General features: G+C 49.2%; 1 protein-coding gene across 3 annotated transcripts in view; it reads left to right on the plus strand.

The window, feature by feature from the left end:
* Positions 1 to 21,544, plus strand: part of EEF2K (eukaryotic elongation factor 2 kinase) — a 59,866-nt gene extending 38,322 nt beyond the window's left edge. For 2 of the 3 annotated variants that reach the window (XM_032396217.1, XM_032396218.1), the window contains exons 7-18: positions 1,555 to 1,704; positions 2,037 to 2,169; positions 2,433 to 2,560; positions 3,303 to 3,504; positions 5,719 to 5,786; positions 8,901 to 8,978; positions 9,838 to 9,900; positions 10,969 to 11,103; positions 11,260 to 11,448; positions 15,404 to 15,528; positions 19,597 to 19,775; positions 21,122 to 21,544. In XM_032396217.1, the coding sequence (XP_032252108.1) occupies positions 1,555 to 1,704; positions 2,037 to 2,169; positions 2,433 to 2,560; positions 3,303 to 3,504; positions 5,719 to 5,786; positions 8,901 to 8,978; positions 9,838 to 9,900; positions 10,969 to 11,103; positions 11,260 to 11,448; positions 15,404 to 15,528; positions 19,597 to 19,775; positions 21,122 to 21,231 (1,560 nt within the window). In that variant the 3' untranslated portion in view covers positions 21,232 to 21,544. Of the gene's footprint in view, positions 1 to 1,554; positions 1,705 to 2,036; positions 2,170 to 2,432; positions 2,561 to 3,302; positions 3,505 to 5,718; positions 5,787 to 8,900; positions 8,979 to 9,837; positions 9,901 to 10,968; positions 11,104 to 11,259; positions 11,449 to 15,403; positions 15,529 to 15,783; positions 15,913 to 19,596; positions 19,776 to 21,121 lie in introns of those variants that run through there. The other variant, XM_032396219.1, reaches the window with a different exon arrangement.
* The last annotated feature ends 1,326 nt before the right edge of the window (positions 21,545 to 22,870 follow it).

Here is a 22,870-nt window from a genome sequence, read left to right on the forward strand (position 1 = left end):
ATCAGGTGGCCCCGCCATAGGTTTCCTTATAGGGATAGAGCCAGTATTTGGGGGTGGGAACCTCTGAGAACCAGCTGCTCCTTCCCCTTAGGTGGGTTCTCGGAACTGAGGCCACGTTTGGGGCAGTTCTCAGCTCGGGGCCTCTTCATCCTCTGCAGCTGGGTCACCAGACAGTTCCTTGGATGGTTGTTTCCTTGGGAAACCCAGACCTGGATCCTTCTATTGTGGGTGTTGTTGAGGGGGATGGGGTGCGTGGGTAGTGTCTCAGGTCTTACCAACCCCACTTTACAAACCATTCACAGCACTTACACATTTCCCTCTGCATAGAGATGAAACATGTGCTTGGTAAAAAATTCAGCAAGGAAAGTCTAAGTGCCCCCATAACTCCCCATTGCAGAGAGAGAACCACCCTTTCTAGTCTGGTGGATACTGCTCTAGAGTTGTGTCTACTAGTAATATGAGCATCAGCAAATGTTGACGGACTCTTTGATGTATCACCAGATTTCATCCTCACACTAAATGTGAGATTCCCCATTCCACAGGTGAGGAAACTGAGGCACAGTTGGTCCATATTCAGTGTATTAGTGTAAGGCACGGGCTAAGTTGCTTAGCATACAGACCCATAAACGTGTTCTAACGCAACATGGTTTCTTTCTCTCTCATCTGACTGTCCTGCTTTGGTGGGGGGGGGCGGTTCACGGTGGGCTGGTGCCACGCCTCCTTAAGGCATCCAGAAGCCTGGTTCCTTCTGTCTTGCTGCTCTGCCTTCCTCTGGGGTGTGGCCGTGGACCACGAGGCCAGGTTGGCCTCACTGGCAGATGTCGGCTCTGCAGCCTCAGGTTGGGCAGAGGAGGAGGGGGCGGGCTGGGTTGCCATGGTCACTGCTGCTCGCTTCCCATTGGCCGGGCTTGGTCACATGGCTGCACCTAGCCGCCCGGGAAGCCAAGCCATGTCATTTACTGGATGGCTGTGCATCCTGTTAGAACTCACATGGGGGTTGTCTTAGCCCCTCTGGGCTGCTCTAACAAACTACCACGGACTGGGCAACTTACAAACAACAGAAATCTATTGCTTACAATTTTGGAGGCTGAGAAGTCCAAAATCAAGGTGCTGGCATGGTCACATTCTGGTGAGGTCCCTCCCCTGGTTCCTTAGTCGGTGTCTTCTTGCTGTGTCCTCACATGGCGGACCTAGAGAAGGAGCTCTGTGTGGGCAGCTTTATCCGGGCACTAATCCCATTCATGAGGGCTCCTCCCTCATGACCTAATCCCCTCCCCAAAGGCCCCACCTAATATCATCACCTTTGAGGGTTAGGATGTCAACATAGGAATTTTGGGGAGACGCATTTAGGCCATCACAGGGGTTTTCATTCTCAAAAGGAAAGGGGAGAGTGGATTCTGGGGACAGTTGGCAGTTTTAGCTGCAAAGAGCTGATAACTGATGGAGCCAGGATGGGAGCCCGGGCAGGCTGGCTTCTCCTAAGTCCTTTGCTCCGATCTGCCATCGGAGGTGAGTGCCGCTGGGCTCCTGCCTGACCTGCTCCGCTCCCACCAGGTGGACATCATGCAGATGTGCGTGGTGGAGCTGAAGGACAGACCAGGCAAGCCTCTCTTCCACCTGGAGCACTATATCGAGGGCAAGTACATCAAGTACAACTCCAACTCAGGCTTTGTTCGTGATGACAACATGCGCCTGACACCACAGGTGAGGCCCCTGAAGGGGAGGGTCCCTGTGGGTGTGAGGTCTCACCCGTAGAGGGTCCTCAAGCCTCATGGAGCCCCCCTGAAGTAGATTCTGAAACGGGACCACCCAGCCAGCTTCTGTGAGCAGACCTAACATCCCTGCAGGATTAAACAGGGTTCCTCCCTTTATCCTTTCCCCTCCAACCTCTCCTTGCAGGGAAAGGCCCCACCGTGGGCAGAGCTGGGGTGTTGCAGCCCCTCACTGGTGGCTGACCTGTGTCCATGCAGACCACAGCCTGGTCTTTTGCGGTCAGTCACCTTACTCTTCCTGTCTCCCCCCTGCCCCTCCCCCAGGCCTTCAGCCATTTCACATTTGAGCGTTCCGGGCATCAGCTGATTGTGGTAGACATCCAGGGTGTGGGCGACCTCTACACTGACCCGCAGATCCACACCGAGAAGGGCACTGACTTTGGAGATGGCAACCTAGGTAGGTGGGGAAAGCCAGCTCGTTTCCATGGAGACCACACTCCCTCTGCCCCGCAAATCTCCCGGCTCTTCGTATACCCAGGGAAACCGGCTGAGGTGGTAGGTTGGCTTTTCCAAGATGGTGGGGATGGAAGCTTGGGACGCCTGACACCTGCCACTTCAGCATATTTGATGCCTGCCCTTGCCACATTTATGGTGCCCAGCGCTGCCCTGCCCCTGTCACAAAGCAAGTCAATGCTCCAGACTCCCCTGCTCTGTCTGCAGGTGTCCGGGGGATGGCGCTCTTCTTCTACTCTCATGCCTGCAACCGGATTTGCAAGAGCATGGGCCTCGCTCCCTTTGACCTCTCGCCAAGAGAGAGGGACGCCGTGAATCAGAACACCAAGCTGCTGGTGGGTGCCCAGTGGGAACCTGCTCAGAGGGACCAGGGGCCCTTCCATTGCCAGGCCAGTAAGCCATGCTTCTCTGTGATGGCAGCCTAGGTCCTGTGATGCTTACTTGAAGAGTTTCAGGGCCCAAAGGATCTCAGCCCCATCTGTGCCCCTCATCCCTCCCAGATCAGTGCACAAAGCCCTTCCAGGTGTCTCCACTAACACAGTAACTGGGGTCTACTTGATCGGACCTATTCTGATCAGAGTGAGGAGACCAAATGTGTAGAGAGAGTGAGAGAGGTGTGTGGTATGTGTATGTGTGTGGTATGTGTATTTGTGTGGCGTGTTGACAAATGGCTGGACTAGACTTGGACCTGGCTCTTCGGGCACCTTGCTATGTCCAGGATGTGCCCACCCTCTCTGCCATTACCTTGATCAGATACAAGAGACGTTTGGCAAAGACCAGCTTGGGATTCTGGATGTATGGTGTCAGTTATTCCCCAGCTCAGGGCTGTAGAGTATGGTCAGCACTTTGGGAATGCTGGCTGGCTTTGAGCTTCTGTGCCAGATGCCCCTTTTTAGAGGCCTTCGGGTTAACCCCCCACTGATTATTTTTAGATTTCTTGCTAGTCCCTAAACAGGTATGTATGGGAGCTATGGACTGAAAGGGCCTCAGGGTTCAGGTGAACAACATGCTACTAAAAGAGTCCTTCACTCCCCAGAGGGCTCCTATGTAACACAGGTGTCCCTGTTAATTCTCCAGCAATCGGCCAAGACCATCTTGAGGGGGACAGAGGAAAAGTGTGGGAGCCCCCGAGTAAGAACCCTCTCTGGGAGTCGCCCCCCACTGCTCCTTCGCCTTTCAGAGAACTCTGGAGATGAGAACATGAGTGATGTGACATTTGACTCTCTCCCTTCCTCCCCGTCTTCGGCCACACCACACAGCCAGAAACTGGACCACCTCCGTGAGTGATGTTTTGGTCCCTGGTCATCATGCTTGGAGGGGACAGGCACCAGAAAGAACACTGCTAAACTGGCTTTCACTTACGTTAGGAAATCAGATATGCTAACCAAAAAGGGTCATGGCCCGGATGGTTTTACGAGTGAGTTCACTCAATAAATTTTCAAGACACAAGTCATCCGAATGCTATTAAAACAACCCCTAAAAAAAATAAATAAATAAAACAACCCCTATTTTAGAAAATAAGGTAACATTTTTCAGTGTGTTTTCTGAAACTAGCAAAACCTTTATACCAAAATTTAACAAAACAGCAAAAAAAGAAAACCTACATTCCAACCTCACTTATAAATAAATACACAATACAGAAATTCTAAATAAAGTATGAACAAAAACCAGTAGTATCCTAAAAAAATACTCTGTCATAATCAAATGGGTTTTGCAGGCATCTGAGAGTTGTTCAACATTAGGAAATCAATGAACATCATATGAATAGGTCAGAGGAGGAAAACGGAATCCTTATTCCCAAAGCTGAAGTGACAGAGTTGGCTGATGATGCGGACGTGGGGTCTGCAGGAAAGAGGGTAGGCAAAGATGACTCTCCAGGGTTTTGATCTGAAGAACTTCAAGGGCCATTTATGCAGCTGGGGCAGGCCACAGAGGAGCAGAAGAGGAAGATTTTAGTGTCAAATGTCAAAGGCTTTTAGACATTTCCACTTAGAAGACCTTGGGTATAGTTTGAAACAGGATTTCACAGACTTTTCTTAGAAGGCCAGAGGGTAAATTTTTTAGACTTTGTGAGACATATGGTTTCCGCATTAGCAGCATGAACATGGCCATAGACAGCACTCAAATGAATAGGTATGGCCTTCTTCCAATAAAGACACTGCATTTTATTTATTTATTTTTAAAGATTTTATTTATTTATTTGACAGAGAGAGAGAGAACAAGTAGGCAGAGAGGCAGGCAGAGGGAGAGGGAGAAGCAGGCTCCCTGCTGAGCAGGGAGCCCGATGCGGGGCTCGATCCCAGGACCCTGGGATCATGACCTGAGCCAAAGGCAGCCGCTTAACTGACTGAGCCACCCAGGCGCCCTAGACACTGCATTTTATATTTCATGTAATTTTCCAATATCTCAAGATACTACTCTTCTAAATTTTTCAACCACTTTAAAATGGAAAAACCGGGGCGCCTGGGTGGCTCAGTCGTTAAGCATCTGCCTTCGGCTCAGGTCATGATCCCAGGGTCCTGGGATCGAGCCCCACATCGGGCTCTCTGCTCGGCGGGGAGCCTGCTTCTCCCTCTCCCACTCCCCCTGCTTGTGTTCCCTCTCTCGCTGTGTTTCTCTCTGTCAAATAAATAAATAAAATCTTTAAAAAAAAAAAAATAAAAATAAAATGGAAAAACCGTTATTAAGAACCACATAAAAAAAGGAAACAAGCCAGATTTGGCTGTGGAAGCTCAGGGCAGGAGATAGAAACTGGGAACCACCAGGAAGGAGGTGGTTGTTTTTTAAGCCATCTGAGGCTTCCCCAACCTGTAGGTGCTCATTGGGTCCCAAATACACACATGGTTGTTGTTCCTTCACACCTGCACCTCATTGAAGGCCAACCATGGCCCAGGTCCGTGTACTTCTAAGCACATTGCACGAGTATATTTACATTACAACTTTGAGGAGGCACAGAGGTTAAGTTACCTGCTCAGGACTACCCTTACAGGCCCAAGGTCGTGTAATGGGGAGGGTGTAAGGAGCTGGCTACCAGGAGCTTCTGGGTACGGCCTGCCCTCCATTTCCAACAGCTAGCAAGTGGCAGACCGTGAATAAGTTTTTTGTGTTTTTTTTAAAGATTTATTTATTTATTTTAGAGAGAGCAGAGGGGAGAGGCAGAGGGAGAGAGAGTCCCAAGCAGACTCTGCTAAGTGAGGAGCCTGACACGGAGGTTGATCTCATGACGTTGAGATTATGACCTGAGCTGAAACCAAGAGTTGGACACTTAACCGACTGAGCCATCCAGGCACCCCAACTCTGAATAAGTTCCTGAGGAAGCACTGTAGCCCCCCCAGGCGCTGACAACATTCTTTTCCCATTTTTGCACCTTCTTAAAAAAATTTAAAATGAAAAAAGGCCTGGTGGCTGGTGAATTCAGCTCTAGGCTGTAGCTGGTCTTTTAAACAGTTCTCCTGATGGAGCCGGTGCATTATCTCTGTTTTCTCTTGCCCAGAATGGCCTGTGTTCAGCGACCTTGACAACATGGCACCCCGAGAACACGACCATCTGGACAATCACCGGGTAAGCTGGACAGGGACCAAGAGAGCAGGGCTGGGAGCAATGGACTCACTCCCAGTCAGGACCAAGGCTGAATTCTCAGACCCAGAGGCGGGCAGCCCAGGTCTACTCCGGGCACTGCCAGGGGGCCCAGAGGAATGCAGATAACTCAGCCTCCTGCCCCGGGCAGTGGTGTCCTCTGGGAAGAGCTGGCTCCGTCACAGTTCCCGGAGATGGTTAGAGAAAATGGAATCCAAATTAGCAACAGTGCAACCTTCTGGTAAATGCCGAGCGAGCTCAGCCCTGGGCTGGTCTGGCCACATGCGTGTGGATAGCTGTCCTGGGGGAGGGAGCTATCCTGGGTTTCAGATGAGTAACTTACAACACAGTCTGATGTGATGCTCTCAGGCTGGATAAACAGGACCGGTTTCCAGCAGCCTCTGACTGATCCGTGGTAGGAAGCTGAAGGCATCACATTTGCATTCACGCAAACTTATATTACGGTGTCAAAAACCCCTAGGAATTTTAAAAACAGACTTTGCAGAGAGGTGACCCTTGCACAGACTTCAGGTGCACTTGAAGCTGCACCCTGGGATTGCTCCAAAGGTTCAAGTTCACTCGTGACTGCTTTTCAGAGTTTTCGAGTGGAAGAAAAAAATAAGAGGAGCTGACATTATGGAATTGTCACTATGGGCAGACGCTATTTTAAGAGCTTGATAGATACTCTCCTTTAAGCCCCAACAACCTATGAGGTAGATATCATTTTTTATTCCTTTTATAGTAGATTTCAATCTAGACTTAGAATAAATTTTAGAATTTCAGAATAGCTCACACATTCTCATGGTTGAAAAGGAAAAGGTCCAGAAGATTCGTAAGGTGAAAAGCCTGTCTCCCATCTGCCCCTCAGCCACCTGCTCCTTAGCCCTGATCTCAGAAGCTGCCTGGGCAATGCTCTTGTGATCCTGATTTAGAAATGGGGACACTGAGGCACAGAAAGGTTCAGCCACTTGCTCACGGTCACTCAGTGATGGAGTCACGGTTCAAATCCAGGCCATCTGGCCTCAAACCCACTCTCTGTACTGCTGTACTTTGCTTCTTTTCTCCACCTTGGAGTGGGTATTCCCCCCATTTCTCAGATGAGGAAACAGGTTTGGAAAGGTTGGCTGCCTCGCCTGGGGTCCCAGAGCTGGGAAGTACAGAGCTGGGGTATGAGTGAGCTCTCTATTGCTCAGCTTGGGACTCAGTCCAAAGGGTGGGAGGAGGGGCCCAAGGTCATGTAATGGGGAGGGCGTAAGGAGCTGGCTACCAGGAGCTTCTGGGTATGGCCTGCGCTCCATTTTCAAAAACAGCCTTTCACTCAGCACACCAAACACTTCAATCGAATATCTTATATCTCAATTTTTAAAATTGAAGTATTTCTTTTTTAAGATTTTATTTATTTATTTGAAAGAGAGAGAGACAAAGCACAACCAAGGGGAGAGGCAGAGGGAGAGGGAGAAGCAGGCCCCCAGCTGAGCAGGGAGCCCGACATGGGGCTTGATCCCAGGACCCTAGGATCATGACCTGAACTGAAGGCAGATGCTTAACCATCTGCGCCACCTGAAATTTTTTTTTTAAAGATTTTATTTATTTATTTGACAGAGAGAGACACAGCGAGAGAGGGAACACAAGCAGGGGGAGTGGGAGAGGGAGAAGCAGGCTTCCCGCGGAGCAGGGAGCCCAATGCGGGGCTCGATCCCAGGACCCTGGGATCATGACCTGAGCAGAAGGCAGACGCTTAATGACTGAGCCACCCAGGTGCCGCTTGAAATATTTTTTAAAAAAGAAACCAGAATAGCCTTTCAGTTCACACAGAACAAAAGCCTTGGGGGAGATAGAAGAGAAGTCCATAGTGCTTCTAGAAACAAGGGCAGGGCCTTTTTAGGATATGCAGCTCCTCGGGGTGGTGGGATCCCTGGCCAGACCAGAGGCTAAGGATTCCTCTGTGTATGTTTGCATGGCTCCTGCCTGTCTAGGAGAGGGATCCATTAATACTGGTGACACCAAACTTCTTTTAAATATGTATTTATTTCAGTAAAAAAAAAATGGCTTATCTATAGGGAAATAATAAATATGAATTCACAAAAGTGGTTTTACCTGGAGCAGGAAAGAGATACGGTAGGGAGGGGCACACAAGAGATCTAGATTTTAACAGTAATGTTTTAATTTCTTTTAAAAATAAAATATCTAGGGGAGCCTGGGTGGCTCAGTCGGTTGAGCGTCGGGCTCTTGATATCAGCTCGGGTCGTGATCTCCAGGTCGTGGGATCGAGCCCCGGGTCGAGCTCTGTGCTCAGCACAGAGTCTGCTTGGGACTCTTTTCCTCTCCCTCTGCCCCTTCCACTTGTTCTCTCTCTCTCTCTCTCAAATAAATAATCAATCAATCTTTAAAAATAAAAGATCTGAAGTAACTAAGGCCTAACGTCAGGAGCTGACAAAGCCGGGTGATAGGTGCACGGGAGTTCATTTTAGTATTTTCTGTTCTTAGTGGCGTGTTTGAAATACTTCTTAGTAGAATAAAGACGGAAACATAAAAGTATGAGCTGAATAGTGATGCCGGTGACATGCAGATACGGCCAGAACCGGACGCTGTAGACAAATGACTGAAGTTTTAGAGATTCTGAACTATCTAGAAGAATAAAAAATATGTCGTGGTTTTGGCAGAGGACTTCATTGTAGTAAATATTGCTCTCAGTGCTACAGTTGTGTCCATGGGTCATAGCTCATAAACCAGCCTTTGTTTTTCTGCTTGTGAAATGGGTGAGCTACTCTTAATAATCGCACTTCCTGTGATCCACTGTGGGTAACACCTCACTTCATCCTCATCCTTGGATATAGGTGCTATATGAATCCCGTGGCTGAGGAAACTGCTATCCAGGGCCCACAAAGCTCAGACTCGAGCCCGGACAGTCTGGCTGCAGAGCCCAAGCTCTCTGCCACTACTTTGTACTGCTCCCTTGTCACCCAACCAGCAAGGGCAGGGGGAAGAGAATGTTAATTGAGGTGACAGGACAAAGGGGAGAGAGCAAATGGCTGGGATGTCCGGAAGTCACCACCACTCAGGACCACTGAGACCCTTAGGACCACCTTCTCTCCACAGGACTCCGAAAACAGTGGAGACAGTGGATACCCCAGTGAGAAGCGGGGTGATCTGGATGACCCAGAGCCCCGCGAACATGTAAGGAACCCCCAAGGAAATGAGACCAGAGTGTTCTATTGCCTCATTGTCCAGGAGGGTGGAAAGGTGGGGGAGAAACGTGAGTGGGTCTTGAGAACATAATAGGTAAATGGATACATGAGATGATTTCAGATAAAAATAAATGCAGGGCACAAAATAAAACAGGATAACGTGGACTGAAAGTTTAGTAAGGGGTCAAGTATGGGGGATTAGACAGGGTTGAAAATGTTGGACAACTCTTACGGCGAAGCTGGAACCTCTGGTTATTGGGTAATAGGTTGGAATGGTGCTAGAGTAGGTGGGAGGGTCCAGCCCCACACGTGGTATTCCAGCGTCCCTGGAGAGGACAGGTTTCCAAGGGAACCCAGCAGCATCCTGGTGAGGGTGGCTTCGGCAGTGTCTTCCACGTAGAGGTTTTGCCGTGTGCCAGAGTTGAGTCTGAGCCTTCGCACCAGTCTTGCTGGCAACCCTGTGGTCTCAGCTTTGTTACTGCAAGTAAGACTGTCACGGGAGCTTTGGTAAGAGGAAGGAGGTTTTCTTGGAGCTCGTCTGCTACGATCCTGTGCCTTTGAGTCATTTCCATCTGTGCACACACAGAGGGTGAGGGCAAGGTTGTGGGCACACCAGCACGTCAGTCCTGCCTGTTACCCAGCATCCTCTCTGCTTGGCACACGAGAGTCCAGCTGCCCTTCCTAGGGGACAGGCCTGTCCCTTAGGAGGAGGGTCCCCTGGCGGGGGTGGGGGGTGGCGAGGGGGGCTGGGCCTGTCCCCTAAGAGGTTTCCCCTGGAGGGGAGGTGGGGACCGGTTCTTGGGAGGGAGAGCCGCTCCATGGCTCATCCCGTCCTCCTCCTCCCTCAGGGCCACTCAAACGGTAACCGGAGGTACGAGTCAGACGAAGACAGCCTGGGCAGCTGCGGACGGGTAATGCGCCCCGAGGCATCCTTGTCATGGCTGTGTGCTTGCCTTCTCCAGCCTCCGCTGCTCCTCTCTGCTGTCACTGCTGCCTGCCCAGGCGCCTCACACACCAGCTAAAGGAAGATTTTGCAGAGGAGCCAGTCCTCTTGGCAAATACTTTTTGATCCCCTGGCTTGGGCGGGGCCCTGGGGCATCTGAGGAGAGGAATAGAGAAGAGCAGGATAGCCCGTCCTGGTAGGGCAGGTTATAAGGACCACAGCTCACATGTCAAAGTCATGCCCATATAACCTCATAGCATTTGTTAACTTGTTGCAACCACCTAATGAGACAGGCTAACGTTATTCATCCCCACTTTGCGTATGAGAAAACCGAGATCTTAGGCAGCTTTCCCTGGGTTCGCTGGCAAGTGTTTCTATGCAGATCATCTACACCATGCGCTATTTATTTACCGCATGGGACGAGGTCTCAGCATGGTGTGGAGCAGGGTGGTTCAACCGTGGTGCTGCTTACATTCTGGGCCGGGCCCATCTTTGTCATGGGGGATGCCGTGTGCACGGCAGGATGTTTAGCGCACATGGACACACAGCTACCTGGCTCTGTCCTGCAAGGACCTTTGGAAGAGAGTGTCTTCAGCTGGGAACATGTTGTGTTTTCAAAACCCATTCCCCAAAGCATCCTGTTGATGCACAGAGGCAAGCGGAGTGGATTTGCTGCAGGGCCTGAAGTCAGACTTTTCTGGTGCTTTGTATGGGTCACAGGCCAAGGGGGCAGCTTAGGGCCCAACCTCCCCAACCAAAGCCTGCTCGATAAATGAGAGAGAAACACTTTGAACTGCCACAGTACTTCTGCTGGTCTTTGTGCTATGATATTCCCTCAGCGCCCACAAATTGGCAGGATTTGAGGGGTTAGAAATGGAGCCGTGTTTGTCCAAGAAAATTTGACACCTTAAGGGTTTGCTCCCTGCAGCTTGCTAGCCAGGTTTGTGCAGTAGGAGCGGCCGACGGCTGGTGATGGCACCTGCGTTCCTGCCCCTCATTCCCTGGCCCGTAAACTGGGCCCCGTTCTCTCCTGCAGGTCTGCGTGGAGAAATGGAATCTCCTCAACCCCTCCCGCCTCCACCTGCCGAGACCTTCCGCCGTGGCCCTGGAAGTGCAAAGGCTTAATGCTCTGGACCTTGAGAAGAAAATCGGGAAGTCCATCCTGGGGAAGGTACCAGCGATGCCCATCTCAGAGCCCTCTTGCCACTGACCCAGAGCCCGGCCCACGCTTCTGCTCCGCTAATCGCTTCCTCCCGCAGGCTGGCTGGGTGGCCCGGGGGGTGCAGCTGCCCAGGCAGCCAGGCCAACACCCAAGTCTGTGCGGCAGGTGCATCTGGCCATGGTGCGCTACCACGAGGGCGGGCGCTTCTGCGAGAAGGACGAGGAGTGGGACCGCAAGTCGGCTGTCTTCCACCTGGAGCACGCAGCTGACCTGGGCGAGCTGGAGGCCATCGTGGGCCTGGGGCTCATGTGCTCACAGCTGCCCCACCACATCCTGGCCGACGTCTCTCTGAAGGTGAGGGGTGGCAGGGACCCAGCCATGACAGGGGTTCGGTCATCATCCTCCCCATCCTGCAGGTTTGTGCATGCCCCAGAAACTTCCTGAGCACCAGTTTGGGGCCAGGCACTTGCTGGTTAGCTGAAACTGGTGGGATTGGGCTCTGCCCCTGAAGAATGAGTACAAGGTGACAGTTTCCAGGCAATTACGACACGGCGTGATGGGAGAAGCAGAAGATACTGGGGGAAGCAGGTGGGGAAGGGCCCCGAGTGGGTGTCACAGGGTCAGTGGAGGCTTCCTGATAGCAGGTTCCATCTGGGTCCCCAGTAGTGAGAACAAAGCCCGACACACAGTACATACTCCATGTACATTTGCAGAACAGATGAATAAGGTAACCTCTGAGTTAGACCTAAAAGCTGAGTGGGAGTCAGCCAGGCAGAGTGCGGGAGGTGAGCCGTGAGCAGAGGTGACAGGACGGTCAGACGTGAACAACTTTGCTGCATCAGGTAATAGTTTTAAATACTGAGAAATGTGTCTTCGATTTCCTGTGCTAGTCACCGTGTCATGATTACAGACGTGACACGCTTTTAAGTTTAACCTGCATTATCAATATTTTCCCCATCCCTTTGTTTTCATCAAAAAGAACAATCAAACTCTGATCTGTAGAGTGGCACCTGGCTCAGTCGGTGGAGCAGGCGACTCTTGATCTCGGGTTGCGAGTTTGAGCCCCATGTTGGGTATAGAGATTACTTAAAAATAAAATCTTCAAGGGGCGCCTGGGGGGCTCAGTTGGTTATGCATCTGATTAAGTGGTTAAGCCTTGATTTCGGCTCAGATCACAATCTCAGGCTTGCTGATGGAGCGCTTAAGATTCTCTCCCTCCTTGGGCACCTGGGTGGCTCAGTTGGTTAAGCGACTGCCTTCGGCTCAGGTCATGATCCTGGAGTCCCGGGATCGAGTCCCGCATCGGGCTCCCTGCTGAGTGGGGAGTCTGCTTCTCCCTCTGACCGTCCCCCCTCTCGTGCTCTCTCTATCTCATTCTCTCTCTCAAATAAATAAATAAAAAATCTTTAAAAAAAAAAAAAAAGATTCTCTCCCTCCCTCTCCCGCTGCCCCTCCACTGCTCTCCCTTTCTAAAACAATAAATAAATAAAATCTTTAAGAAAAAAAATTCCCGATAACTTCACAATCGGCTGTCACGAGACTGTAGGGCCAGCTCCAGTATGAAGCTGCCTTTGGCTTGTTCCCCCAGCATCCGCCTCCGAGCCTGGCACAGAGAGGACGCTCAGGAGGATCTGAGGCCTGAATAAAGTAATCTCGGAGCCCAGAATGAGTGGTGAGGGGCCAGGACTGGGGGAAGTCTCCTTGTGACCTCAGGCTGTTGACACAAACCACACCCTGGCAACCTTGTAAAGGGATTGAGAAGCCATTTCAGTTTCCCCATCTGTAGGCATCCCGAAGGCCTTTCTCTGGAGGATGGACTCTGGCAGCTTCCCCTAGCAGGAGTGGGGTTGGACAGAGCTCTGCGGTTAGGAAAGGGCAGGCAGGAAGGAAGTGAGCTGGGTCCCAGCAGGCTTATGGCTTAGCAAGTAAAATGATGGGCATGCGCCCTAGAAGCCACTGTGAGCTCTAGAAAGCCCATCACCCACTTTCTCCAATGCCTCCTTTTTGCTAAGGCATTCATTTATTCGGCACATGCTTTTTTCTTTTTTTTTTTCTTTTTTAAGATTTTATTTATTTGACAGAGACACAGAGAGAGAGGGAACACAAACGGGGAGTGGGAGAGGGAGAAGCAGGCTTCCCGCTGAGCAGGGAGCCCGATGCAGGGCTTGATCCCAGGACCCTGGGATCATGACCTGAGCCGAAGACGGACGCTGAACGACCGAGCCACCCAGGCGCCCCCCGGCACATGTTTCTGAGCGTCTCAGTCTCCTACACTTGGCACTGTCCTGGGTCCCTGCTCTCACGGAGCAAACTTTTCAGGTGGGGAACGATGTAGTACAGACTGTAATTAACAAATAAGAATCTTTCCAACAGAATTAAAAATAACTCGCCTTTATTGAGCACTTCCTGTGCCAGGCATTGTTCTAATATGCTGGGGAAAAAATATGACAGGGAATGTGACAGGGGGGCTGGATAGGACTCTCGTGTTACGATACAGGTTCTGGCTACAGGGGAGGCTGAGAAGTGTAGTCTTTAGCCGGCCAGCCATGTGCTGGCAAAAATATGACAGAGGAGAATGGATGTAGGGACAGCTGGTGGTCTTCTGGGAGCCCAAAGGTTGAGAAGGGCCTCGTGGGCTGATAGAGGGTTTGGGATTTGTCTCTAAGTGAGGTAAGAAACCATAGAGCTGCTTTTGATAGAGAACTGTGACCTGACTTGGTCTTGAAAAGCGTCTCTATGGCTGCTTCGATGGAAAGGATCTTGGGGGAGCAGCACGGAGCAGGTAGGAATGGGCAGTGTTGGTAGGAATGTAACATGGTGCAGCCACGGTGGGAAACAGTTGGGCAGCGCCTCCAACGTCTAGGCGTAGAGTTACATATGACCCAGCAATTCCACTCCTAGTATCTGCCCAAGAGAATATAAACACACAGGCACCTGGGTGGCTCAGTCGTTAAGCGTCTGCCTTCGGCTCAGGTCATGATCCCAGGGTCCTGGGATCAAGCCCCACATCGGGCTCCCTGCTTGGCGGGAAGCCTGCTTCTCCCTCTCCCACTCCCCCTGCTTGTGTTCCCACTCTCGCTGTCTCTCTCTCTGTCAATTAAATAAATAAATAAAATCTTTAAAAAAAAAAAGAAGAGAATATAAACTACACAACCGTGTGAAAACTTGTAACAGATGTTCATAGCAGCATTATTCACAATAGCCAAAAAGTGGAAACAATCCAGACATCCACCAACTGATGAATCAAATGTGGTATATCCATACAATGGACTGTTATTTGGCCATAAAAAGAACAAAACACTGATACATTAAAACCTTTATGCTAAGTTGAAGAAGCCAGTCACAGTAGACCAGGTAATATATGATTGCATTTATACAAAGTGTACAGAATAGAGAAATTTCCAGAGACAGAAAGTAGGCTAGTGGTTACTTAGGCCTGGGTGGGATGGGGCATTTGGGAGGTGACGGTGGAGGGGTATGGTGTTTTGGTTTCTTCTTGGGCTGATGAAAATATTCTGAAATTGGTAATGGTGATAGTTGCACATTCTGTGAATATACTAAAACTCACTGAATTGTGGGTTTAAATGGATGAATTGTACAGTATGTGAATTATATCTCCATAAAGCTGTTAAAAACTTTTTAAATTAAAAAATAAATAAAACTAAAAACTTTTTAAATAATGGAAGTGGGGGGAAAAAAAGAAGAAGATAGCAGGAGGGGAAGAATGAAGGGGGGAAAATCGGAAGGGGAGACGAACCATGAGAGACAATGGACTCTGAAAAACAAACTGAGGGTTCTAGAGGGGAGGGGGGTGGGAGGATGGGTTAGCCTGGTGATGGGTATTGAGGAGGGCACGCTCTGCATGGAGCACTGGGTGTTATGCACAAACAATGAATCATGGAACACTACATCAAAAACTAATGATGTAATGTATGGTGATTAACATAACATGATAAAAAAAATAATGGAAGTGGGGAGCCCTACTGGAGGCAGGAGATGACGTGGCTTTCTGGAGGAATCAGAGCAGATGGAGTACAGTGAGCAAGAGTGGGCTAAGCTGGGGATGCCTGGGTGGCTCAGTCAGTTAAGCGTCTGCCCTCGGCTCAGGTCGTGATCTCGGGGTCCTGGGATCGAGTTCCACATCGGGATCCCTGCCCAGCGGGGAACCTGCTTCTCCCCCTCTCTCTCTATGTGCTCTCTCTCTCAAGTAAATAAAATCTTTAAAAAAAAAAAAAAAAAAGTGGGCTAAGCTTCCATTCCTTCCTGCCTCATTTCTGTCTCTCTCTCCGTCTTTGGTTTGTATTGACAGGAGACAGAAGAGAATAAAACCAAAGGATTCGAATACTTACTGAAGGCAGCTGAAGCTGGCGACAGGCAGTCCATGATCCTGGTGGCTCGGGCTTTTGACACGGGCCAGAACCTCAGCCCAGACAGGTACTGTGGTTGTCGCTCAGGTAGAACTGTGGGCTCTTGGGCTGCAGGTGGGGGCTTCCCCTCAGTATCAGCACAGACCCGGGTTCCGGGCTCGGCTCCCCCAGTCCCAGTCTCCTACTGTGGACGAGATAATTCACCTCCCTGATCTCAGTCTCTTCACAGTGTGAAATGGGAATAATTAAAGGACTTGTATCCCAGGGTGGTTGTGTGAGGGTTAATTGAGATGATGCCTGTAATTCTCACTGTGCTTGGCAGATTCAGTGTGAGATAAATGACGGACCTCTTAGCCATTCTGTGAAAAGATTTGCTCTTGATCCAGAGTGGTTGTCCCTAGATGATGGGATTAAGGGTAATTTTAGTTTCCTCTTTCTACTTTTATTTTTATTTATTATTTTTTAAAAAACACTTTTATTTATTTATTTATTTATTATTTATTTTATTTATTTATTTATTTATTTATTTTGGGGGGGCAGAAGGAGAGGGAGAGAGAGAATCTCAGACTCCCCGCTGAGTGTGGAGCCCAGCGCAGGGCTCGATCCCATGACCCTAAGATTGTGACCTGAGCCGAAGTCAAGAGTCGGTCGCTTAACTGACTGAGCCACCCAAGCGCCCCTCTACTTTTATTTTTTATTATTTTTCACTTCTGAGAGGGAGAGGAGGGAGTGAAGCGAGCTCCAGTGGTGATTCAGGCCTGGTGTGAGTTTCCGGCGTGGCTCTGAGTCTCCTGGAGGCTACGACTCTGCGGGTGCAGGCACTTTTCTAGCTGTCTCCTCGGGCTGAGGGGCCAGGACTGGTTTCTGCAGGGGGAGGAAGAGAGGGTGGCCCAGCTTCACCTCATCTCCTTGGCTTAGCCAGTGGGAAGTCCCAGAGGTCCCAACAGTGGAGATCATTTGGGGGAATTGAACTGGTCATGGGACCCATTGCTCAGCCCTGTGGCTCCCACTGGGTCGCAGCTACCCCTGCTGTCCTCAGGAGCCCATGGCTTTATGGACGGGAGCAGGGTGGGCATGTTCACTGTCCACACCTACAGGGTTGGAGCAGCTTGGAACTTCCCTCCTCTTTGGGTCAAGGTCTCATCTTCCCCCCGCCACCCCACCCCCAGGTTTAGGGAATGTCAGGACTGTCGCTGTGTCATATCCAGCTCTCAGTGTCTAAAATGTCTCACTACGTGACATCCTTCCTGTACTACATATCACGCAGCCCCAAAACTGATCAGATATCTACTATGTGACAATAATGCCCCCTTCAATTTGGACTGTACTTTCACATATCTGTGATTTTATCTCACTGAGAGCAAGAACCCGATCTCCTGCATCTCTAATCCCAGCGCTTATCGCGGGGCCTGGCTTATTAGTTGAATGAATGAACCAGCGCTTCTCTCTGCCACAGATAAGGCAGGTCTTTTTAGCCCCATTATATGGGTGACTCAACTTGTTCTGAGAAGTGAAGGGACTTGCCCGTGGTCAGATAGCTAGCAAGTGACAGGGCCAAATCCTGGGTCTTCTCCCCTCTCCTCCAGTGTACTATGCACCGGCCTGCTTCTCAGTGGACTCAGAGCTATACTGGCGTGGAGAGCAGGTGAACAAAAAAGGCATGACACAATTACGTCAGGTCAAATGCCAACATGTATGGCTCCCGTTGATTGCAGTGGGGGAGCCCGGCATGCTGGAGCTGGGCGCTGAAAATTTGTCTCTGAGGTCCTTAGGAAGTCTTTGCTCTGTGTGTTTTCTCCTCATGCCTTTTGTTTACGTTTTATTCGAGATGATAGTGTTTTGTTTTGTTTTTGATTTGTTAAGAATTTTTTTTTAGATTTTATTTATTTATTTATTTATTTGAGAGAGAGCACAAGCAGGGGGAGAAGCAGACTCCCCGCCGAGCAGGGATCCCGACACGGGGCTTGATCCCAGGACCCTGAGATCAAGACCTGAGCCCAAGGCAGACGCTTAACCGACTGAGCCACCCAGGCACCCTGTTAAGAATTTTTTAATATTAAGGCTATCAATTCTTAGGCATATGCTTCTCTTTAAAAAAAAAAAAAAGGGGCGCCTGGGTGGCTCAGTCGTTAAGCGTCTGCCTTCGGCTCAGGTCATGATCCTAGTGTCCTGGGATCGAGCCCCGCATCGGGCTCCCTGCTCGGCGTGAAGCCTGCTTCTCCCTCTCCCACTCCCCCTGCTTGTGTTCCCTCTCTCGCTGTGTCTCTCTCTGTCAAATAAATAAAATCTTTAAAAAAAAAAAAAAAAAAACTTTTTCAGGGATGGCTGCCATCACTGTGGGGGAGGGGAGGCACATACTCCGCTCGATGAGCCTTGTTACTGGGTTTGGGGCAACTGGTTTTTTAATATTCGTGTAGTTAAATCTATCACAATTTTCTTTTATAGCTTCCGCTATAGTCATTTTCTTATTCTTCTTCCTCATTCCAAGCAGTTCCAGCCTCTTCCATTCAGGGCGCGTTAATTAAGGGCCAGCTCTGGGTAAGGCAGGGCCCCATGTAGGCCCAAATTTGCATTTATGTGGTTTCAGCCTTCTCAGAAGTTACCACTTAGCACGGGAAGGAAAAGTCATTGGAAATTCTGAGGCAGGGTGGGCACCCTGACCACTGGGTGTAGAGTCGGGTGGGGGTGGGCAGGGAGAGATTAGGCCCTTTCTCCTCTTTCCCGTGTAATGCGTTTGGGGCACTTCTGCTTTGCCCTTCTAGACCGGGGAGGGTCAAAGCTGAAAAGAGTGAGATCACGTAGTATAGCGGCCTCCAGTCCACTGTTAAAACCCTAGTTTGTTGGGTATGTCACTGATAATTTTCAAATGATTTGCCCTTTCTATGAAATAAAATGGAATCAGTGTTATCTCCTGAACCCCATGCCAGCCAGCCACGTGTTTACGTTTATTCCTTCGGCAGACATTGAGGGAAGCTGAGCTATTTGCCAGGCCCTGGGAATGCAGCAGTGGACAAAGCAAAGTTCCAGCCGTCTTGGAGCTTACGTCCTAGCCAGGGGAAACCATGATAAACAAGTGAATAAGTAAACAGGAAAATTACAGATTGAGGCGATTGTAGGAAATGGGGTGTTTGGGGGTGGTGCCTCCGAAGAGGTGACATATGAGCTGAGGTTGGGGGGATGAGGAGTCAGGTATGGAAAGACAAAGAATGAATGCTCCAAGCGGAGGGAGCAGCAGGTGCAAAGGCCAAGGGGCAGACAGGGTCTGGCATGTTCAGGGTAGAGAAGGGGGCCCAGCCAGTCTGGCATGGAGGGAGGTTAATGGGAGTGAAGACAGGTGGAACCAGGTCAGGTAGGGCCTCAGAGGAGAGGCCAACAAGTCATTGGGACTGTGGCTCCTGCAACATTTCATGAGGCCCATAGACTTTCTTATCTGCATCTCTCCTTGCTCTTTCCTGATGTGCTATAAATAGGTACTCACATGCTTAGTTAGGACACTCCAAGAAAAAGAGCCCGCTGCCCTGTTTGCTCTGTATTTTGTGTTGTTCAGATGTGGATGGAACCTGTGTCTGCCCTCGGGGGCTTGGCCATTCATGTGCTATAGTAGGGAGAAAGAGTTGAGGCTAGAGGGGCAGAGCCAGAGAGAGAAGCCCGCTATTCTGGGGAGAGTCCTGTGTTTGCTCGAAGGAGAGACAGAGCTGGCCAGCACAAGCAGAGCCAAAGATGGGGCTGAGTGACTGCTGTTAGCTTGGATGGTTCTGGAGGCCTTGGCCTCTTCTCCTGCTTGAGTCATAGGGCGGATTGGCTGGTGTTCCAGCCACTGCTAATGCTAGCCCATAGAGTGATTTTGTACAAACTAAAAAAAATGCCCCCTTCCTCAAGATACTGTACATCATCTGTTGGAAAATTGTGTAATATACCAATCTTGCAAGGGAAAGCTACTTGACTGCTATCTTAATATATAAATCTACATTGTGAATGGCACCCCTTAGATATGGTAGCATTGGGTACTATGGGTCGTGAATCATAGGTGGTGGCCCACACTGGGATCCCTGACTTGTCTCTCCTGCTGATGGGCCTCCTCCCTCCTGCCCGTTGCCATGGAAACCTCTGACTTGTCTTTTGTATGTCCTGGAAGGTCCCAAGACTGGCCAGAGGCTCTGCACTGGTACAACACAGCCCTGGAGATGACAGACTGTGACGAGGGTGGTGAGTATGATGGGATGCAAGATGAGCCTCGGTACACGCTGCTGGCCAGGGAGGCTGAGATGCTGTTCACCGGCGGCTGCGGGCTAGAGAAGGACCCGCAGAGATCAGGTAGGGCCTGACTGACCTGCCGCTGGGGGCGGGCAGGGCTGGGCCGGGAGGGACATAATTCCTGTCTCAGAGGGAATTACAGCAAGATGCAAGACGGAGTCTCTTCTTTCATTGGAGAGGAGAAAGATTCCTACTAGTTCTGTGTGCCCACATGGTGCTGGTTTAGGAGGGAGCTTTATGGAGCTGATATGCAGATGAACATTTTTATCTTAATGGTTACATATGAGAAGTTTGGTATTTCAGCAGTTTTAAAAATTGAACTGACATTTTCATTCCATAAAAGTCACCATTTTTAAGTGTATGGTTCAGTGGCTTTTAGTGTATTCATCATGTCGTGCAGCCATCACCACTATCTGATTTCAGAACATTTCCATCACCTGTTAGCAGCGACTCCCCCTCTATCCCTGGCAACCACCAACCTACTGCCTGTCTGTATGGATTTACCTGTTCCAGATGTTTCATATAAATGGAATCATACAATATGTGGCCTTTTGTATCTGGCTTCTTTCACTTAGTGTCATGTTTTCAGGGTTCACCCATGTTGTAATGGGTATCAGTGCGTCGTTCCTTTTTATTACCAAATGATATTCCATCATATAGATATACCACATTTTGTTTATCCCTTCATCAGTTGATCTGCACGTTTTGTATACACACACACACACACACACACACACACACATATTTTTTTCTGTTACATGATAAATATACTGAACTGATTTCGTAGGACAGGCCTAAATTTAAAAGTTTAAAAAAATTTTTTAAAGGTGGTATATAAAAAAAACCTAAGCAAATAATAATGCAATTCTATCTTCCCTTATTTGAAATTTCTAAATCCAAAAAAACTCTGAAAACCAAGTGTTTTTGTACACATTGCACAGATTTTCTTGGAAGCAAAACCTCTCCAGAACTGACACGAGGCTGTTTATAATCTTTTCTTCCCCTTTCATGCATTCCCCGCAATGAGTCTGGTAAAAATCCTCAGTCTGATTCTCATTGGCTCAGATGGAATCCCCCGCCCACCCCTAAACCAATCACTGAGCTTATGGAGATGGCTTACTCTGATTGGCTGTGCTTAAGTCTGGATGTCTGATTGGCTATCAGTGGAAGTCTGTAAGGCCTGGTGGGAATGGGAAGGGTGCTTTGATTGGCCAGACTTGAATCACATGCCAGGCCAGGCTTGGATCACGTGCCCACCCAGGTTCCACGCAGAGCGAGGGCATAAGGAGAAGTGTGGATCTTTAAAGGAATCTTAGGGTGCTGTTCCCAGGTAGGGGTCGGGGGACACGGGGCTGGCAAAACAACAGGTGGTTCACTTCTCTGTGCCCCACTTTGCTCTTTTTCAGGCGACTTGTACACACAGGCAGCCGAGGCCGCGATGGAAGCCATGAAGGGCCGGCTGGCCAACCAGTACTACCAGAAGGCGGAGGAGGCCTGGGCGCAGATGGAGGAGTAGCTTGCCAGGAAAATCACTGCCGGCCAGTCCCAAGCAAAAGGGCTAAGACGTGGGGGCGGGTGGGGGGGGGGGGCGGAGAAGACTTATTGACTTATTTAGGGTTTTTTTTTGGCGGGGAAGGGCAAGTATTTTTAGTGTGTTATAAATCAACTTTTGTATTGCGTTTTTTGACTCTTGAAAATGTCTTTGCTATGGGCGAAGATGCTACAGCTGTCCCTTAGGGCAGCATCTTGGGGAGTGGGGATTGAAAAAGCAGCCCAGTGAACCGACATATCGTTTTGAGCTTTTTTTTTTTTTTTTTTTTGGTCATGAGATCTAAGAACGTGCTTCTCTGCTATGGATAAAAAATAGGGCTTTGGGCTTGGCTCACCAGCTTTTTCAGGCTGTACTGAAATGAAATCTCAGGCCCACAGAACTTGTTTCCTGAGCTGTGATGAGGAAGGTAGAGCTGCACGTTAGCTTTCCATGGGATGTGTATTATCATGACTTAGTGCAAAGCCTTACTTCTCAGAGCATTTGGAAGCATGATGGCATCCTTCTGTGGATGTGAGATTGCGCGGTACCCAGGCCCCCTTCCGCTGTTGGCAAAGGCCTGCACACCGACCGTTTGCTAATCTTCTAGTTTAATTTCCTTCCCGAATGCAACTGATTTTCTGAAATACAGCCAAATTCCGTTTTTTTAGCATGCTTTCTACAGTGGGCTTTATAAAACAGGTTTAATTTTTTTGTATGTACACATTTACTACCTCTAACTTCTCCATCAGCTAGTGTGGAAGTGGGTGCGCCTCAAACCTTTTACATGTAAGAACAGCAACTTGGATTTGGAGCCTTTCCTCCAAGCTGACATATACTTCGCATCTCAGTGGCAGCATCCATAGTGTAACTGAAGTATCTCTGTACAGTGTTCCTCTGTGTTTTCTTAGCATCTGACCTTCGTATGTAGGCTCTGTTTCCCAGCCCCTGTCCTTGCCATTTGCTGCTTGAAGCTGGGTAGCTTTTCTTGTAAATTGCAGCAGTAGGATTTCAGCAGCAGCCCCTTGAGATTTATCTAAGATGTTTGAGGATGAGAGGGCAAGAACTATAAACACTCATTAATTCCAGTAGTTTCCCCAGGGCCAGGCTGTGGCTCTGTATTTAATGATCTTTCCCTTTAAAAGGAATAAGATTTAATATCAGTATGATTTCAGCTGGTGTGTCAAGGCAAAGAAAACACACTGCTTTGATCAAGCCCAAGTGCTAAAGCAGCCTCTCTTTCTGTGTTAAAATGAAGACAAAACAAAACAAAAGCAGAATGTGACATACAAACTGTTCTTACCTGTCCATTAAAACAGCTCTTTCAACACATTACTGTTAAGTGCTGTGGAATTGTGAACCTGTCCCAGCATTTGAACCTTTGGTCCCAAAGTTCAGAGTGTGCACTAGGTGCAAAAAATCAAGCGGACTCAGAATTACCCTTGGAAAAAATCCTTTACCCAATCAAGAAGTTGGCTTGCGTTAGGTTTTTTGTTTGTGTGTTTTAAAGCAGTGCATATAGTTAAATTGCATATGGTTAATGTACTCGAGAAGCAGCTTGATTGTGACTTATCTCTTATCTCCGGTAAAGGGCCAGATAGTAAATATTGTAGGCTTTGTAGGTCAT

The sequence above is a fragment of the Phoca vitulina genome, unplaced genomic scaffold (genome assembly GCF_004348235.1).
Source record: "Phoca vitulina isolate PV1807 unplaced genomic scaffold, GSC_HSeal_1.0 scaffold90, whole genome shotgun sequence".
Lineage (NCBI taxonomy): Eukaryota > Metazoa > Chordata > Mammalia > Carnivora > Phocidae > Phoca > Phoca vitulina.